Genomic DNA, 17,050 nt, shown 5'->3' with positions numbered 1-17,050 from the left:
TGACCGGGTCGTCTCCGATCGTGGTACACAATTCACGGCCCAGTTCTGGAAAGGGCTGATGGCCGCTCTTGACGTTCAAGTTTGTCTGTCCTCGGCGCACCATCCCGAAACCGATGGAGGGACGGAGAAGGTGATTGGGATTCTGGAACAATATCTGCGCTGCTTCGTGAACCAGCAGCAGAACAATTGGGCGGAGTACCTCGCCGTGGCGGAGTTTGCGTTCAACAACTCGCAGCACTCCTCCACATGGACGACGCCTTTCATGGCGAACGTCGGGTACCACCCTCGTTTTTTCCCTCTCACCCCCATGGACTCTCCGGTCCCCGCAGCGCAGGATTTCCTCTCTGAGCTTCAGGCGGTTCACCAGATGGTGCGCCGCTACTTGAATCAGGCGAAGGATTACAAGCGGGTGGCGGACAGGTCTCGCCGTGCGGTGCCGGAATTGGCCGTGGGTGATCGCGTGTGGTTGTCCACGCGGCATCTTCCGTCCCACCAGCCTACGAGGAAGTTGGACCAACGGTATCTGGGGCCGTTCCCTGTGGAGGCCGTTATCAATCTGGTGGCCTATCGCCTGACCCTCCCGCGCTCGATGCGAGTACACCCGGTGTTCCATCGCTCACTCCTGATCCCTGAGCGGTCGGATTGTCCTCTCCGACGTCCCTCTTCGCCCCTGCCATCGTCGCCTGAGGTGCACGCACGGCCATCGCACAGAGTGACCCGGATCCGTGACTCGAGATGGGCGATCCTGGACAGGATTTGGAGGCTGAGCAGGAATCCGAGAGTCTAGTCGGCCACCAGGTGGCGCCAGAGGCATGGAGCAGCGGTGAGAGCCAGAGGAGTAGGACTCCCGATGCCCTGCCTTGGAGCAGCGGGGAGGACATTGACTCAGGACTTAGCAGGGCGTTTCTAGATGCCCGTTTCCGGCGCGCCCACAGACGCAAGGAGCGTGGGCGTAATTATAGGCAGTAAAGAGCTCTCAGGTGCTGTTTGGGAGACGCCCTTTTTAGGCTATAAAAGGGTTGACTCTGGAGAGGCTCTGCGTAGCAATCAACAAAGGACTTATGCCAGCAACTCTAGTCTGGGATCCTGGCAAGCTGGATAGCTGCTTTTGTGTGTTCTGTCCCTGTGAGTTCTGTCTTGGTGGCTTGCTGCCACAAAACCTCTTGTCTGTTGGTGTAATAAACCTTGTTCCCTTGTACTGTTCCGGAGTGTGTGTGCTGTGTGGGCAACGGAGGAAGGGGGGTCAGAACAGCCACCTAATGCAATATTTCAGTTCATGTGGAAACTATAGAAACTGATTTGTTTTTTTAAAAAAATAAATTTACACCTACTGTTTGGTTTTAGGTATTTTTATTTGAATATGCATTTCTGTAGTTTTTCTTCATTTTGCTCTTGATTTCCCTTTGTAAAGCAAAGTTATAAGCAAACTTTTTTTTTTATTATGAACCTCTTTCAGATTCGTTCCTTGTTCAGGTTTGTTCTTTATTTCTTCCACCCCCTCAAAATATGGTCACCATATATTAATGAAATTTGAAGGATAAAAGGTTAGGAACCAGGAGACTGAGAGTTCTAGTCAAGCATGAAAGCCAGCTGGGGGACTTTAGGCTAGTCACTCTAAGCCTAACCCACATCACAGAATTGTTGTTGTGAGAAAAATAGGAGGCAGAAGAAGTATTGGGTATGTTTGCCTACATGCGTTATTCATTTACAAATATAATAAAAATGAGATTTTAAAAAATCTGAAACAAAAACTTTTAAGACTAGTAATTAATAAATAGTGTTCCTTTTTGGAATTTTAATTTCTTTACTGTGTATTTAACTGTAGCAAAACATTGATATTACAACTAATGCTGGATTAGAAACTTTTAAAAAAACCTACAAACATTTCAGAATGTTGTGTCATTTTTCCGATTCCTCAGTTTTGTGTCATCATTCATCAAGGAGAGGGACAAGAGGCAACTTCTCTTCTGCCACAATTTTTATTGGTTTAGTATGAGTTCATCACACTATAGAAAGCCAGTCTCGGGGCCTGTAATACACGAATACATAATCTGTAGAAGTAGTTACACTTTGACTCCCATCTGTTTAAGCTTTTTGTACAGAGGAAACGAACAGAAAAAAGGCGATAATAAAATAGACATTCGCTGTCAAATCAATTTTCTTCGTCTAACAAAATTTGATAGCCAAAAAAGTGTCTAAAACTACAAAATTAGGATACATACCACATGGGTAAAAAGTTATCCATTTTTAAATAATAATTATTATTATACTTAGTTTTGACTGGATTCTTTTCCTGTTCAGGAACCTGATAAATTGGACTGGCAGGATTAGTGGATTAATATATCTCTTCAAAGAATAAATGCTGAATGCTCTCCACTGATAGTTTCGCCTGGAGTTGGATTTTGACTTCCTGTGAAATGGCTATGCGTATATTTATTTGAAACACAAAGAGGAATAATAGAGTTGGAAGGGACCTTGGAGGCCTTCTAGTCCAACCCCCTGCTCAGGCAGGAAACCCTATACCACTTCAGACAAACGGTTGTCTAATCTCTTCTTAAAAACCTCCAGCGTTGGAGCACCCACAATTTCTGGAGCCAAGTTGTTCCACTAATAAATTGTTTTAATTCCCAGGAAATTTCTCCTTAGTTCTAGGTTGCTTCTCTCCTTGATTAGTTTCCATCTATTGCTCCTTGTTCTAGCCTCAGCTGCTTTGGAGAATAGCTTGACCATAGCAAAATGCAGTATCCCCAAATTTGGTACCCTCTAGATGTATTGGACTATACCAAAATTCTCAGCATGTTATATTTGAGAATTAGAGACTAGTAAGTGTGGAAAGCATCCGTTTGAGAACATAATGTGCACGGGATGTAGAAAGACTACATCTGCACTTCCGTTTCAAAAGGAGACACACGATTCTCAACCATGCTGCCAAAATTGAACAAAGTTGCTGTTTCCTATGAGGGAGTGGGGGGGGGGGAGGAGATCAACTTTCTGGATTTTTGGCAGTTCCGCTTCGGAATGAGGCAACTCGCTGCTGCCAACTCATTGCAGCCAAGTCACCATGGGACAATTTAGCAATTCAATTTAATTATTGAAAATAAAGTTTGAAATATTTTTTTGGTCATTCCCATTTCATTTTCTCCCGCTTTTCGCATCCTTTCTTTAAGGATTCCATTTCACCATTTCTTTGATAATAGCGTCACTCTTGTCCCACGGCGAGTTGACTGTGGCAAGCTGGCCTTTGTGAGTTGGCTGCAATGAGTTGGCTGTGGCAAACTGCCATAGACCTGTCCCCACGCATCTACCACCATGCAATGCTACAAGTTCAGACTTTCATTAAGTGTCCCACTAACCCTTCTGTTGCTTAAAAGTCAGAAGGGCTGGAAAATAAACCAGGAATGTTAGCGCTTTTATAACATTCTTTTGTTGCGGAATTTTGCTTTCCATCTCTCTTTTTCCTCCTGATGAAAATGGTAGGATGGACTGGCCTCTTGCTTGTAAAATACCCTGTTTTCCCGAAAATAAGACCTCTCTGGATAATAAGCCCAATCAGGCTTTTGAGCGCATGCGCTAAAATAAGCCCTCCCCTGAAAATAAGCCCTCCCTAAAAATATTGCAACATAGCAGCAGCCATGAGGTGACCATGCTCGCTGCCTCCTGCACCTCAATAATAATAATACCTCCCCCAAAATAAGGCCAAGTGTTTATTTCGGGGGTGGGGTGTCAAAAGAAAATAAGACCCTGTCTTATTTTTGGGAAAACACAGTAGCACAATTACTTTGGCTTGCAATCCTGTGCAGATAAACTACTAGTAGTTTTTAAGGGTCATAATGGACAAATGTTGCCATTAGGTGAATAAATAAAACAAAGAAGCAGCTGGAAAGGACTCAAATAATTCCAGCTCTCTGTCAGAGGATGGAAAATAAAGAAGTTAATTGACACTCTTCTTTCAAAGACAGTGTTTGCATACAAAAGTAAACTGGAATTCTGATGAATCCTGGCTAATCATGAATGAATAGTATGCTAAGTACAAATTCCCACTTCTTTTGGCCTGATGGCCCAAGGAAATACATTTGTCTTTGGAATCTGGATTCTTTGTTAATTGCCCCCCATACAGCCAGTGTTTATAAACCAATATCAATCCCTTGTTTAGCTGTAGAATAAACCAGGATTCCATACAGATATTAAAGTATGTTTTCTATTTCTGGTTAGTTAAGCTGTTCACATTTATAGAATTAGCCAAGCAGCAGCAAACTTTGCATTAACAGACAATTCATTTATATTTCCAAGATCCTGGCTTCTTACTGGCCATCTCTGCAATTCACTTCCCAAAAGGTAACTTTAATTAATGGCATGATAAAACAGTATCGGTGAAAAGAAAGAGATGGTAAAGATTTGTAGAAGTGTCAATTTTTTGGTTCACTGACACATAGACATAATTTATCAAAGCAAAACAACAACAACCCTGTGTTGAGAATTATCACACTAGTAACATCTCATTAGAGTTCCTCCAAAATATTGTTTTCCTGTGGTTTTACTTGTCAGCTTGTCCCAATTCCTGTCCATCAAAACAGAACACAGAAGGAAGACAAACACGATTAGAAAATGCACCATCATTGTTTGCACTGCCCATTTTTTTTTGCAGGGAAAAAAAAGATCAAGCAGCAACATTTCAGGTGATACAATTCAATGAAGGAATATAGAAAAATGACAAAGAGCTGGAGAAAAATAGAGGTATATGAAGACAAATGGGTAACTTACTATCCTTAATACTGTAAATCAACTTTCCTCATCCTGATGACTCCCGTACGTGTTGGGACTCCAATTTCCAGACTAAGCTCTAGCATAGTCAAAAGCTAGACATCTTTATACGGGCTTGGAGATCCCAATGAAACCAGAGGACGTCAGTGTGTGAAAGTTTCCTGTACATACTGGCAAATCCGTCACTATGAAAGTAGAGTCCAAGGCCTTTTGAAGGATCATAAAATACATGAAGCTGACATGGCACTTCCTCCTAGGTAGCAGTTTTCAATGAGAATCAGTTGGCCGCCTTAAGAGAAAAAGCAGCAAAAAACACATTCACAACCTTAAAATGCCTGATCAGAGCCCAGAGAGATAGTTTCTCAATTGGAATCCTACATTCTCCAGCCACCAGTTTCTCTTCAACAGATAATTTAATAGAGAAGAAGACACCAAATGTGAAGCTCCAAGATAGGATCCTGGTTCTTAATTCAACCCTCTCAAGGAAAGAAGCAGAGCCTAAGAGGCATAAAGGAGTAGTGGGGTAATCTGGTCTAAGCACCAAGGAAAGGGTCCAATTGGATTCCAGATCTCATTGGAGCCGGCAGCTCAGCTGCTCCAAGATTCAGCCCATTTGGATCTTTGGTGCCCTGGGATGTTATCCTTGAGAGCACAGAACTGGGGTTACAGAAAGAACATGTAGGTTTAGCATTTTAAGCTCTTGGTTTCCCAATTCCGGCTCCCTCATTCAAAGAATTTCTGTTTCCGTAACACTATTTTGAAACTACGCCAACAGACTAGCGTCAATCCAACCTGTAGGATACATATTTCTGAATGCCAGACATCTGTCTGGACTATTATTCACTTTGCTCTTTTTCAGCTGGCATCTCCGAGTTTGATGAGAATAGCAGGAATGTGTTCTTGCTTCGGATGGTTACTAGGACTGACAACAATGTGGACTTTTGTTCCTCTGAAATCCTCAAATCCCATAGTGGTGGTGGGATGGAGAAAAACCACAATGTAATATTGGGAGAATGAAGAGAAAGAGTGCTGGGGTGGGAGGAGTAGATCTTTTTTGAAGGCCTCTCACTCTGGACCAGGGATCTCCAACCTTGGCAAGTTTAAGATTTGCAGATTTCAACTCCTAGGAGCTAGCAAGCTGGCTGAGGAATTCTAGGAGTTGAAATCCACAAATCTTAAAAGTTGCCAAGATTGGAGACCCCTGGTCTGGACTACTTCTTAGGTTCTCTCTACTTAGCACCAATTTCTAGACAGCTTCTTTTAACAAATCATGTTTACAAAAGAAGGCATTTTGTAAGACAACACTCAAAGACACTCATTCTCTCTCTCAAATCTGCGTACCACTGCGTCTCAAATTTGTACATGCAAGAAAACCGAGGGAGGACATACTATCGGAAGATTCCTGCCACAGGCTGGCAAATCATTTGTGCTCCAAAAGGTTTGGTTGGAATTCTTCTGGCCTTCACACCAAACAAGCTTCTTTCTTTCCTTGTCGCCTCACACAAGTTACTTTCCTTGTCATTTGCGGTGGTAGAACGCAAACACACAAACAGACCGGTCTGTGCAAAACAGAGGCACAGGCAGGCAACCTATTCTCTGCCTATTTTGGATTCCCCCCCCTTTTTTTTGCAGTTCTGTCTTAATGATTGGAAGCTGAATTCCGAAACACATGAAAAGCATCTTATTTGGGTGTAAAGGGTTTTTAACCCTGCAATTCTGCTGCGCGTAGAAACGGGCCCTAAGCTGTTTAAAAAAGAAAGGAAAAGAGCTATTGGGAAAATGTTTCCGAATTTCCAGGTCGAAGAGAAAGAAAGAATGCCACCCTCCCCTCCACCCTCAAAACAAGGACATCTCAGCTACCTCCAGAGAGTTGCTGATTAGATCTTTAGGTCAACTCAACTAGTTTCAAGGGCTAACCATCATTGGCTTAAAGATGATGTATCTCTGAATGAGAGATGAGAGATGTAACTATACGGGCACCAGCTTAGAAGTCCACCATTGGCTCAGAAACTCTAAAATCACCAATGACTTGATAATGACTGAAGTTAAAATAAGTTAGAGAAGGTCCACCTCAAAAGGCGTATCCCATGTTATATCGTTAGGTTTTAAGCAAAGTCTCTATATTTCTGTCACCTCAAGAGAGGGTGTTTTTTTTTAACGTAGTGAGCAGAGATTCTTTTCAAACAGGCATTGGGTTGTTCCCTATGGTCAACGGTGCTCGATCTTCGCTCTTTTGCAGGCCTGTAATCTGGGTCCATCTGGAGGATCTGGAAGGGGAAATCTGAAAGCTGTGTGCAAAATTATTAGCTACTTAAGCAAGTATTCAAAGGGACTTAGAAAAATCTCCAATGTCTTTCAAAAGCCACTGAAATGAGGTATCTCGCCGGCGCAGCAGGAAGTACCTCCCTCAAAAAACCTGACATGATCTACACCATGCCAATAAAAATGACCGCCAAAGGCTGCAGGTAGCAAAGGAGAAATTCAGCCACAGGTACGACCACTGTACCGCATCTTTGGAGGAGCTGGACCCAACGCAAAACTAAAGAAATCACTGGGGAGGAACCCTCCTTCTTGACTTCCACTTGGTTCATAGAGTGGAAATGCTCTTGATGGTGCTTTGGGGGAGGCGTCTCCAAGTTTCCCTCTTCTTCAACAACAGATCCAATGATTTCCATATTCCTTTCCTCTCTTCCTTCCTTCTTTTCCATCAGTGTTTCTCCTGTAATACAAGAGACCAGATTAGGAATCTGATAACTGCTCTCATGATGAAATACAAGTGGTTCTTGACTTATGACAGTAAGACCCTGCCCATTATGGTCATAACTGTGATTGGCCATAAAGAGGGTCCTCAATTTATGGAGCCAATTTTACGGTTTTTCTTGTGACAGTTGTTCAACGAATCATTATGGTCAGTAAGTGAATCCACAGTTGCTAAGAGACCGATATGGGGGGGGGGGGTCCTCCATCAATACTAGAACTGATGATGCTACCTAGTTTGGTAATGTAACATCTTTAAGAAAATCACGGAGCTTGGAAAGCACTAAAGTTAAATCCTGAGCTACACATTTTCTCTTGTAATGCTTGTGATGGCTAGTCCTTTGCCCTCTTTCCAAGTAACATTGGTGGGGTTCCAGAGGCAGTCCAAAATTATGACATCTTAATTGTCTTGAAGGCCAGGGTCAAAGGTCACCACAATCAACTAGCCCTCTTACTGGTTCAGCCTTTGAATGGCTTAGACCAGCTGTGTGATCAGCTGGAGCTTTCAGAAAGCAAAGAGTTAAAATGAATTTTCCCCAAAAAATGTTATTTATGGACATTTGCTGAATAACTCATATGATCATCTTCTATCATCTGGGGAAAAATGGACAATTGTAGGGGGTGCTTTTAAGCAGAGTAAACCTATTTCAAGTTGGGGAAGAAAGTAATTAGTATTAAAAATACTTGAAACATCTAATTGCATCCTACCTTACACAATAAGCAGATAAGACATCTGGTATCTCAATTTCAGGAGTAAAGTCAGAAGTGGAACTGGAGAAATTCTTACATATTTAGATATTTAGAGATATTTAGAGTCACCAACCTCCTGTTTGTGAGACTTTTCTTGCTGATGGACTCCATTAGCGGATCCAGAATTTCCAATAGTCTAAATTTTTAAAAAAGATTTATAAATGAGTTATGAATTCACACACTTGAACGATACATTAAAAAGAGATAGAATTCCATTAAAAAATGAACAGTTTTATATGATGTAAAGAAGAAATATGAGACATTAGAGAAAAGAAAATTAATAAAAAGTAATAATGTTTTATTAAAGTATAAACTGAAACTGTATTTCCATATTAATCTCCTCTTTGCATAACAAGAGGCTCAGCTAAAATAACAATAATACATTCATGAAATTTGAATCATTTGCGTGTCAAATTATACCCATGTTCAGTAGTTCATTGACTGCAGAAAAATAGGTGGTTTTCAACTTACGACCACAACAGAGTTCAAAATTTCCACTGCTAAGCAAGACAGTTTTTAAGTGAGTTGTGCTTCATTTTATGACCTTGATTCTAATCCCGCTTTGGGCATGAAAGCCAGGTGGGGGACCAGTCCAGCCCACCTCACAGGATTGTTGTGGGGAAAACAGGAGAGTAATGTCAGGCATGAACTACCAAACTTTATTGTTCTATACCTATTTCACAGGAATCTCTCCAGAACCAGAACGAAAATAAAAACCCTTACCCAGGGGAAGAACCCAGTGGCTGATTACATACAAGAGTTTCGTGAATTGTCCGTTAATATGCGGGAGTAGTCGGAAGAAGCTTTAATGGACAGTTTTATGGATGGCTTAAACAAAGATATATACCAAAACTGTGTAAACAGCCCCCTCCCACCGTAACTTGCAACAGTGGTACGAATTGGCAGCAGACATGGAGATCGATTTAGCCAGAGACAAGTACCGCGAAGACAGTGAGAAAGAGAAAGCTACCCCACCCAACCCGCCCAAAGGAACTCCGAAAGGAGGAAAAGTTGGTCTACAAGCAAGCCCCGGTCTGCCACCTACTTCCATTGCGGAAAGGAGGGGCACCGGGCAGCAAATTGCCACTCCAAGATTGGCCCAAAGCCCCCTGCCGAGGGGGAGAGGAAGCCAGACAAACAACCTGAGAAGAGAAGGGACACCGCCATGAAAGGGGTGGAACCTGTTGTGCAATTCCCTCCCATCCCAAGAGAAGAAGAACCGTCCTCCTCATCGGGGGAAAGTGAAACCGAATCCGATGACAAGCATCTGGTAAGTTCCCGATCAGGCCCCATGACCATCCCAATAGAACTTAAAGTGCCCTCTACTGGCGCCCAAGCAAAAATGCTGGCCCTTTTAGACTCGGATGCGCATGTTGCATTGTTAGCCATGAAGTGGTGGAAAAAATGGGCTTGAAACTGAGAACTTTGAAAGTCCCCATTGCTTTCTGCCAGTTAGATGGGTCTATAGCTGGGGGGGGCTCCTGCCCATTTTGTGACTGAACCTATAGATATGTGGATGGGGGATCACCAGGAAACATTAAGTTTCATTGCGGCACTGGGGATGGACCGGCCTCTCATACTGGGCTTACCCTGGTTACGTAAATGGAACCCACACATCAACTGGAAGAAAGGGTGGTTGCGCATCCGATCTGCTAAACCCCCTGAGAGGGAAGGGAGGGTTTCCAATATTACCAACGCTGAAACTAACCTAGTGGCCGCGGTGCAGAAAAAAATTGAGAGGGAGGAGAAACTCCCAAAGGAATATTGGGACCTAAAGGAAGTTTTCAGTGAAAAATCCTCTGATAAATTACCCCCTCACCGTGCGACGGATTGCAGCATTGAGATCCTCCCAGGAGTAAAATTCCAAAACCCCAGATTTACTCAATGACCCCACGCGAGATAGAGGAATTACGGAGGTTTATTGACAAAAATTTGAAAAGGGTTTATTGTACCTGCTAGGCCACGTGTGGTCACCCCTGTGTTGTTTAGAGAAAAGAAAGATGGCTCCTTTCGTCTCTGTGTTAACTACAAGAATCTTAATAGTGTGTGCGTGGAAAATGTATACCCCCTCCCTCTGATGAAGGATATGTTGGCCCAGTTGGGTAAAGGGAAGATCTTCACGAAATTTGACCTAAAAGAGGCCTACTACAGAGTCAGAATCAAAGAGGGAGATAAATGGAAAACTGCTTTCAACTGCCCACTCGGGTGTTTTCAATTAAGAGTACTCCCATTTGGGCTACAGGGGGCGCCAGCTGTTTTCATGCAATTAATAAATGAAGTTTTACATGAACAACTGTACAAGGGCGTGATGGTCTACCTGGACAACATCCTTATCTACATGGAAACACATGATGAACACATGACTTTAGTATGATCAGTACTCAAGAAACTCTGGGCCGTAGAACTTTATGCCAAATTGTCAAAATGTGAATTTCATCAAGAGAAAATTAATTACTTGGGCTACCACATCTCCCACAACGGCATCGAGATGGACCCAGTGAAAGTCCAGGCTGTAACTGAATGGGCACCTCCTCGCACCCGCAAACAATTACAAAGTTTTTGGGGATTTGCAAATTTTTATCGTCAATTTATCCCCTCGTTTGCCAGCATTGTTCTGCCCATTACAAATGTCCTAAAGTCAAAAGGGGAAGCCAAGCCTAGACCGGGTAAGCCTTTGAATTGGACTATGGAATGTCAAGCCGAAAAATTCAAGCGACTCTTTGCAGCTGAACCCATTTTTTATCGTTCAAGCTGATGCCAGTGATGTGGCGGTGGGGGCAGTATTACTTCAAACGAACGCTGATGGAAAATTGCAGCCATGTGCTTACACCTCTTGCAAACTGACAAGAGACAGAGAGACGATGGGCTATATGGGAAAAGGAAGCTTTTGCGGTCAGATGGGCTTTGATGACCTGGCGACATTTCCTAGAAGGGGCGAAACACCCTTTTGAAGTATGGACTGATCATAAAAATTTGGAAGCATTGAAGACTCCACGTAAGCTATCTCCTAAACAGGTGCGTTGGGCACAACATTTCAACCGTTTCAACTTTACCCTTAAGAACATTCCAGGGGGGAAGAACTTCATGGCTGATGCCTTGTCTAGGCTTCCCCAATACAACAGCTCTAAGCTGAGCGTGGTTCACCCAGTCATCCCAGCAAAAAATCTAGCTGCCCTGGTGATTACTAGAAGCCAAGGCATTTCGAATTTAGAGGTCACGACGGACCTCATGTGCAAACTCAAGGTGGGCCTTGAGTCCGATGACTGGTTCAAGGAACATTCAAACAAATGCACTATGAAGGATGGAATGGCTTGGGTAGGGGCTAAATTATATGTTCCTGCTGACCTGAAAACTATTGTTCTTAAATGGGCCCACGATTCGAGAATGGCAGGCCATTTTGGATTTGTAAAGACTTTACATCTGGTTAAAAGACAATTTTGGTGGACCTTCACTGAAAAAAGACATTGAGTCTACATAGCCTGTTGTCCCGTTTGTGCTGCCGCAAAGAGCCCACCGGGAAAACCTCAGGGCCTTCTCCAAGGTTTGGCCTGCCCTGAGGCCCCATGGAAGGAGATATCAATGGACTTCATTGTCGAATTGCCAGAGAGTCTAGGAAATACGGTGATTTGGGTAATTACTGACCAGTTTTCCAAACAAGTTCATTTTGTACCATGTTCCAAAATCCCATCAGCTAAGTCATTAGCTAAATTGTTTAATTCACATGTATACCGGTTACATGGAGTACCTGAATGCATAATTTCAGATGGGGGGGTCCAGTTCACCTCCCTCTTCTGGAAAATGTTTCTGAAGCTAATTGGCTCTGCCCAGGGGCTAAGCTCTTCCCCCCATCCTCAGACTAATTCTGTTTTGGAACAGTACCTCCGGTGTTTCATCAATTATCAACAAGATAACTGGGCTGAACTGTTACCACATGCTGAGGTGGCGTACAACAACTCTGTGCACAGCTGTACCGGCTTGACCCCTTTTAGAGTTGTGTTTGGGCAGGACTTTGTACCAATTCCTGAGTTGCCTCAAGAAAAACCGCAAATTTTGTCCCTCTCCGAATGGAGTGACCAGGTTCGCCAAATTTGGCCCATGACCCGCAAGGCGTTGGAGGCTGCTCACCGGGCGCACAAGAAACAGGCTGACAAAAAGAGGGTGAAGCAAAGGGAGTACAAAGTAGGAGACTGAGTGTTTTTGTCCACCAAGTTTCTACAAACCACCCAGAAATCAAAGAAACTGGGACCGAAGTATGTCGGTCCTTTCCCTATTGTGAAAATCATTAATCCTGTTTCTGTACGATTGGAGTTACCAAAGCATCTTAAGCAGATTTATCCTGTGTTTCATGTAAACCTGTTGAAACCAGAGCACACTTCTTTTCTTGCGCCCCTATCTGCACCTCCTGCCTCTCTTCTTATTGAGGGAGAGCAACACTTTGAGGTTAAGGAAATCTTTGACTCCAGGAAGCATAGGAATCGAATTCATTATCTGGTATCCTGGAAGCATTTCCCTCCCTCCCAGGCTGAGTGGGTTGATAAATCTCACGTTAGAGCTCCTAGACTCTTACAGAAGTTCTACACTAACTACCCTGATAAGCCTTGATCATATTTGAATCATACATGTCTTATGTTGTCTTTTCTATTGCTTTATTTTCTTGCAGGGATGACTTCTTTTCCTGAAGGAGGGCCGGATGTCAGCCTCTGTTTCGCTATTTGCTTTTGGCTGCCATTGAAACAGGGAAGGGGGGGCTGGTATTTGGGAGGGGAAGTTTTAGTACAGGAGAGATTGTAAAAAGGGAGTTTTGGTCTCACCGTCTACTGCGCATGCTGGAGATTAGTGCTTGGTGTCGGTCAAGGCCAACCGTCCTGCATACCAACCTGATGATGCTCCTTGAAGATGGAACTTACATGACACCTAAGGGATTTGCAGATTGGACACTGGGATGAGGGTTACCGGGGGGAGGGGGTTTGGTCACATATTGATATGTATGATTTCGTGCGCTTTTGCCTCAGACCTTGCTTTGCTTAGCTGCTATCTTTTCATAACCAGTAAAAGTACTCTAAATTCTGCAAAATGGTTTCTTTCTTGGTTGCTGAGGGAGGCCGGCTTGACAGTCAGGGTTCTGACCGATGCCCTAATTAAATCATGAGCCTCATGCCAGGCTTCAAAAGAAATCCAGTTATTTATTAGGAACTTCAGGTGGCACCGACCAAATAATGCGAACTCAGACCTCACTTAATTTACATCCCAGTTCTGACCCTGTTTCCCCCCTCCCCCCAAGGTGTGTCATCCGTCACATTCTCCAAGGAAGCAATTTCATGGGTTGTAGAGGTCACTCCCCCCCAGCCGCAGAGGTTTCTGTGGAGACAACCTTGCCTTATCAGTTGGAATGTGCTTTGGTTTGACTGAGATGCCAGCTCCTTGATGTAGCTGCAAAGTTTGTTTTCCTATCCCTCTTACCTAAGGCAACTCGAGAGCAGGTCAGAGATGCTTTGCAAGTTGACACCCAGTTCTTAGATTTTTTTAATAAGTAGAGGATGCACATCCAACCTCCCTAACCAGGTCCAGTCCAGATATAGCCATGAAAGACTGACCTGTGCTTTTTCAGAGCAGCTGCGCATAGCTTCCATCAGTTTTTCCATTTGCTGGCCCTGCTCCAAGGCGTTCCTCAGGACATCCTCAGTGCTGACCAGCCGGTGTTGCAACCGGAGGATCTCGGTCTCCGAAGAAGGATCAATAAGGGAATACCGCCGCTGATCTGTGACTGCTTTTTCTTTGTCCTGCATATTTATTTTTTTAAAATTAGGGAATTAGAGAACTATTTGCTGCATTCATTTATAGAAAATCAGGAGAAAAGTATTACATGAGCATCCAAAAGGGGGAAGAGGAAGAAAAGGTAGGAGATGTTTTGAATAATATTAAATATTAATTGTTTTTATTTGGGCAACCTGGTCTACCCAAATATGGGACGGAGCATACTGCTTCAAACACTTAATATCTCCCCTGGTATAGCTGACAAAGTGAGGAGAGCCCATGGCTTAGAGGTTAATACATCTACCGTACCTAATATGTAAGTAGCCCAAGTTTGAATCCCAGATGGGTATGGCTAGCTGACGAGACCTAAATTGCTTGAAATAGATCTATATACTAGTCTCCTTTTATTTCTTTGTTGGTAAATATAAATACAACACATTAAATAATAATTTAATAATAATAATATTTAACAATAATATTAAAAGGCAGTGTTTAGATGCAGAGGTGGGGAACAATGGCCCCTTTATGACTGGTGGATTTTAACTCCCAGAATTCTGGGAGTTGAAATCCACCAGTCATAAAAGAGATTGTATTCTGGCTTAGAGATTGACTTCTGGGTCATGGAAACAGCGAAGGACCGGCCCCCCTGAGCTCCGTTTTCACTGCAGAGGGTGGTAGGAGGCCATTGCAGCTGAAAATGGAGCTCCGGATCCCGGTTTTGCTGGCAGAGCGCTCAGTCCACCACAGGCGCCCCCAGCACAAGTGATGTTGAGTTGGCCATGCCAACCCCGGCCCCCCGACGTCAAACATAACCTAATGCAGCCCTCAATGAAATCGAGTTTGACACCCCTGGAATAGAATAACAGAGTTGGAAGGGACCTTGGAGGTCTTCTAGTCCAATCCCCCTACTTAGGCAGGAAACCCTACACCACTTCAGACGAATGGCTATCCAAAACTCTTCTTAAATACTTCCAGTATTGGGGCATTCACAACTTCTGGAGGAAAGTTGTTCCACTGATTAATTGTTCTGTCAGTAAATTTCTCCTCAGTTCTAAGTTGTTTCTCTCCTTGATTAGTTTCCACCCATGGCTTCTTGTGCTGCCTTTATGTGCTTTGGAGAATAGTTTGACTCCCTCTTCTTTGTGGCAGCCCCTGAGATATGGAAACAGTGCTATCATATCTCCCCTAATCTTCCTTTTCATAATTCATGCAATTATTCTGCTGTGATGAGGTGAACTGTACTTCCTCCACAACGTACCCCATCAAGGCAAACCTGCCTTGCGGAGGCTTCGCATACGATGCCTGTCACCTGGGCTAACCAGCCCTAAATTCTCCACCCTCCCTGTCCTCACCAGGATGCTGAGTTTTTCTCGCAGTCCTTTGATGTCATCTTTGAGCTTCTGCTCCTTCAGCCTCCACTCGGCTTTGTGCACCTCGCGGCTTAAGTCTCGTTCAGGGCCTGGCGAGTGCCGGTTGGCTTCCATTAGCAACGCCCGTAGCTCGTTCAAGCTTCTGCAGGAAGAGTGAAGAGAAGATCAGAAAGAGATCTCAGGCTGCCTGGGAGAGAGAATCTATCAAATACCTTAACGAATTTGATTCTAATACTGGAACTGCTTTTAGTTTTTATGGATGTATTTATTGCTTTCAAGTTGTTCCTAACTGCTGGGGAGTGAGTCGGCATTCATATGTGGGATGTATAAATTATATGTGTGTGCATTCTATATACTACTCTGGCCTCCTTTAGGAGTAAGAGATTACAAAAATTGCATAATTTATTTATGCTTTTAAAAGTGCAATATGACAGCTAAAAAGCCCTCCATCAATAAGGAGATGATACCTAACCCAACAGTTGTATTTGATAGTTGCCATCTAGAAATTAATAACCTGGGAGTCAATTATCTAAGAAGACAGTTCCATAACTGAAGTAGCAACTGTGAGAAGGGCCTGCTCCAAATCAGGGAGGGAGGGAGGGAGGAAGGAAGAGAGAAGGAAAGAAGGAAGGAAGGAGAGAGGGAAGAAGGAGGGAGGGAAGGAGGAAGGAAGGAAAGAAGAATGAGGCAGGGAGTTTGAGAGGCGTGGGCTTAGAACAAAGGATTCAAAATGGCGTTGATTTATAGCTGAAAACCTACAGAAAACGAAAGCTAATTACCTGCTGATAGCAGGGGCAGTAAAGGCGGAACGGCTGAAACAACCCTAACTATTAACAATCTTTAAGCCAGTTTACATAACCTGAACTACTTAAATGTCAAAGTTTTAATTTCGAGCAACTTAGAAAGAAACATTTGCAAGTATTAATTTACAGCTGAATACCTAAGGAAAACGAAAGTTAATTGAATGGTGACAGCTAGAGGCGGCTGTAAGAATTATTAATTATGGCAACGGGAAAAAAAGCTTCACCGGGTGCTACAATAAATTATCAGGATCTCAAGGACTTTATAAGGGAAGAAAATGCTTTTTTACGCAAAGAAATTAAGGAGGTTAAAGAAATGGTTCAGGATACCATTAAAAAACATGATCAACTTGATAAAAAATTACACACTTTAGCCACAGGTCTGTCAGAAGTTGTTCTTAAGGTGGACAGCAAAGTTGATTATCTGGCTTTGGATTTGGAAACTAAAACGAAGGAAACAGATTTGAAATTTGTTGAAATGGAGGGGAATATGCAGAGGATGGATAAGGAGATTATCATGATGCAATTTAGATCTATGGAGTACGCTGTTAGACTGAGGGGTATCAGAGAAAACCCCAGAGAGGACTTAAGAAAAGTTTGTGCTGATGCTCTGGCCACGTTATTGAAGATCCAGGATTCTTCTGAGATTTTTGCAAGGATTGACAAAACTTACAGAGTTAATTCACGTATTGCATCACAAAGGCAACTACCAAGGGATGTTGTGATATACTTTACTGAGAGAAATCTCAGAAATGATATTCTGCAAAATTCTTATTATTCATCTTTGCAAATAGATGGAAAAACGATCGGAGTCTTTAAAGAATTACCCCCAGCGATGTTAAAGCTTAGAAGGGATTT

The 17,050-nt window shown here is 43.2% G+C and overlaps 1 protein-coding gene across 7 annotated transcripts in view; it reads right to left on the bottom strand.

The window, feature by feature from the left end:
• Positions 1-1,960: 1,960 nt before the first annotated feature.
• The window catches only part of CLIP2 (CAP-Gly domain containing linker protein 2), a 110,779-nt gene continuing 95,689 nt past the window's right edge, over positions 1,961-17,050 (bottom strand). For all 7 annotated transcript variants that reach the window (XM_081941408.1, XM_081941407.1, XM_081941409.1 and 4 more), the window contains 4 exons: positions 15,375-15,534; positions 13,863-14,048; positions 8,342-8,404; positions 1,961-7,480 (listed from right to left, as the gene is read on the bottom strand). In XM_081941408.1, the coding sequence (XP_081797534.1) occupies positions 7,469-7,480; positions 8,342-8,404; positions 13,863-14,048; positions 15,375-15,534 (421 nt within the window). In that variant the 3' untranslated portion in view covers positions 1,961-7,468. The remainder of the gene's footprint in view (positions 7,481-8,341; positions 8,405-13,862; positions 14,049-15,374; positions 15,535-17,050) is intronic.

The sequence above is a fragment of the Natrix helvetica genome (assembly GCF_964273705.1).
Source record: "Natrix helvetica genome assembly, chromosome: 2".
In the NCBI taxonomy this organism is placed as follows: Eukaryota; Metazoa; Chordata; class Lepidosauria; order Squamata; family Natricidae; genus Natrix; species Natrix helvetica.
The sequence above is the reverse complement of the archived record's forward strand: the minus strand, read 5'-3'. Positions and strand labels throughout refer to the sequence as shown.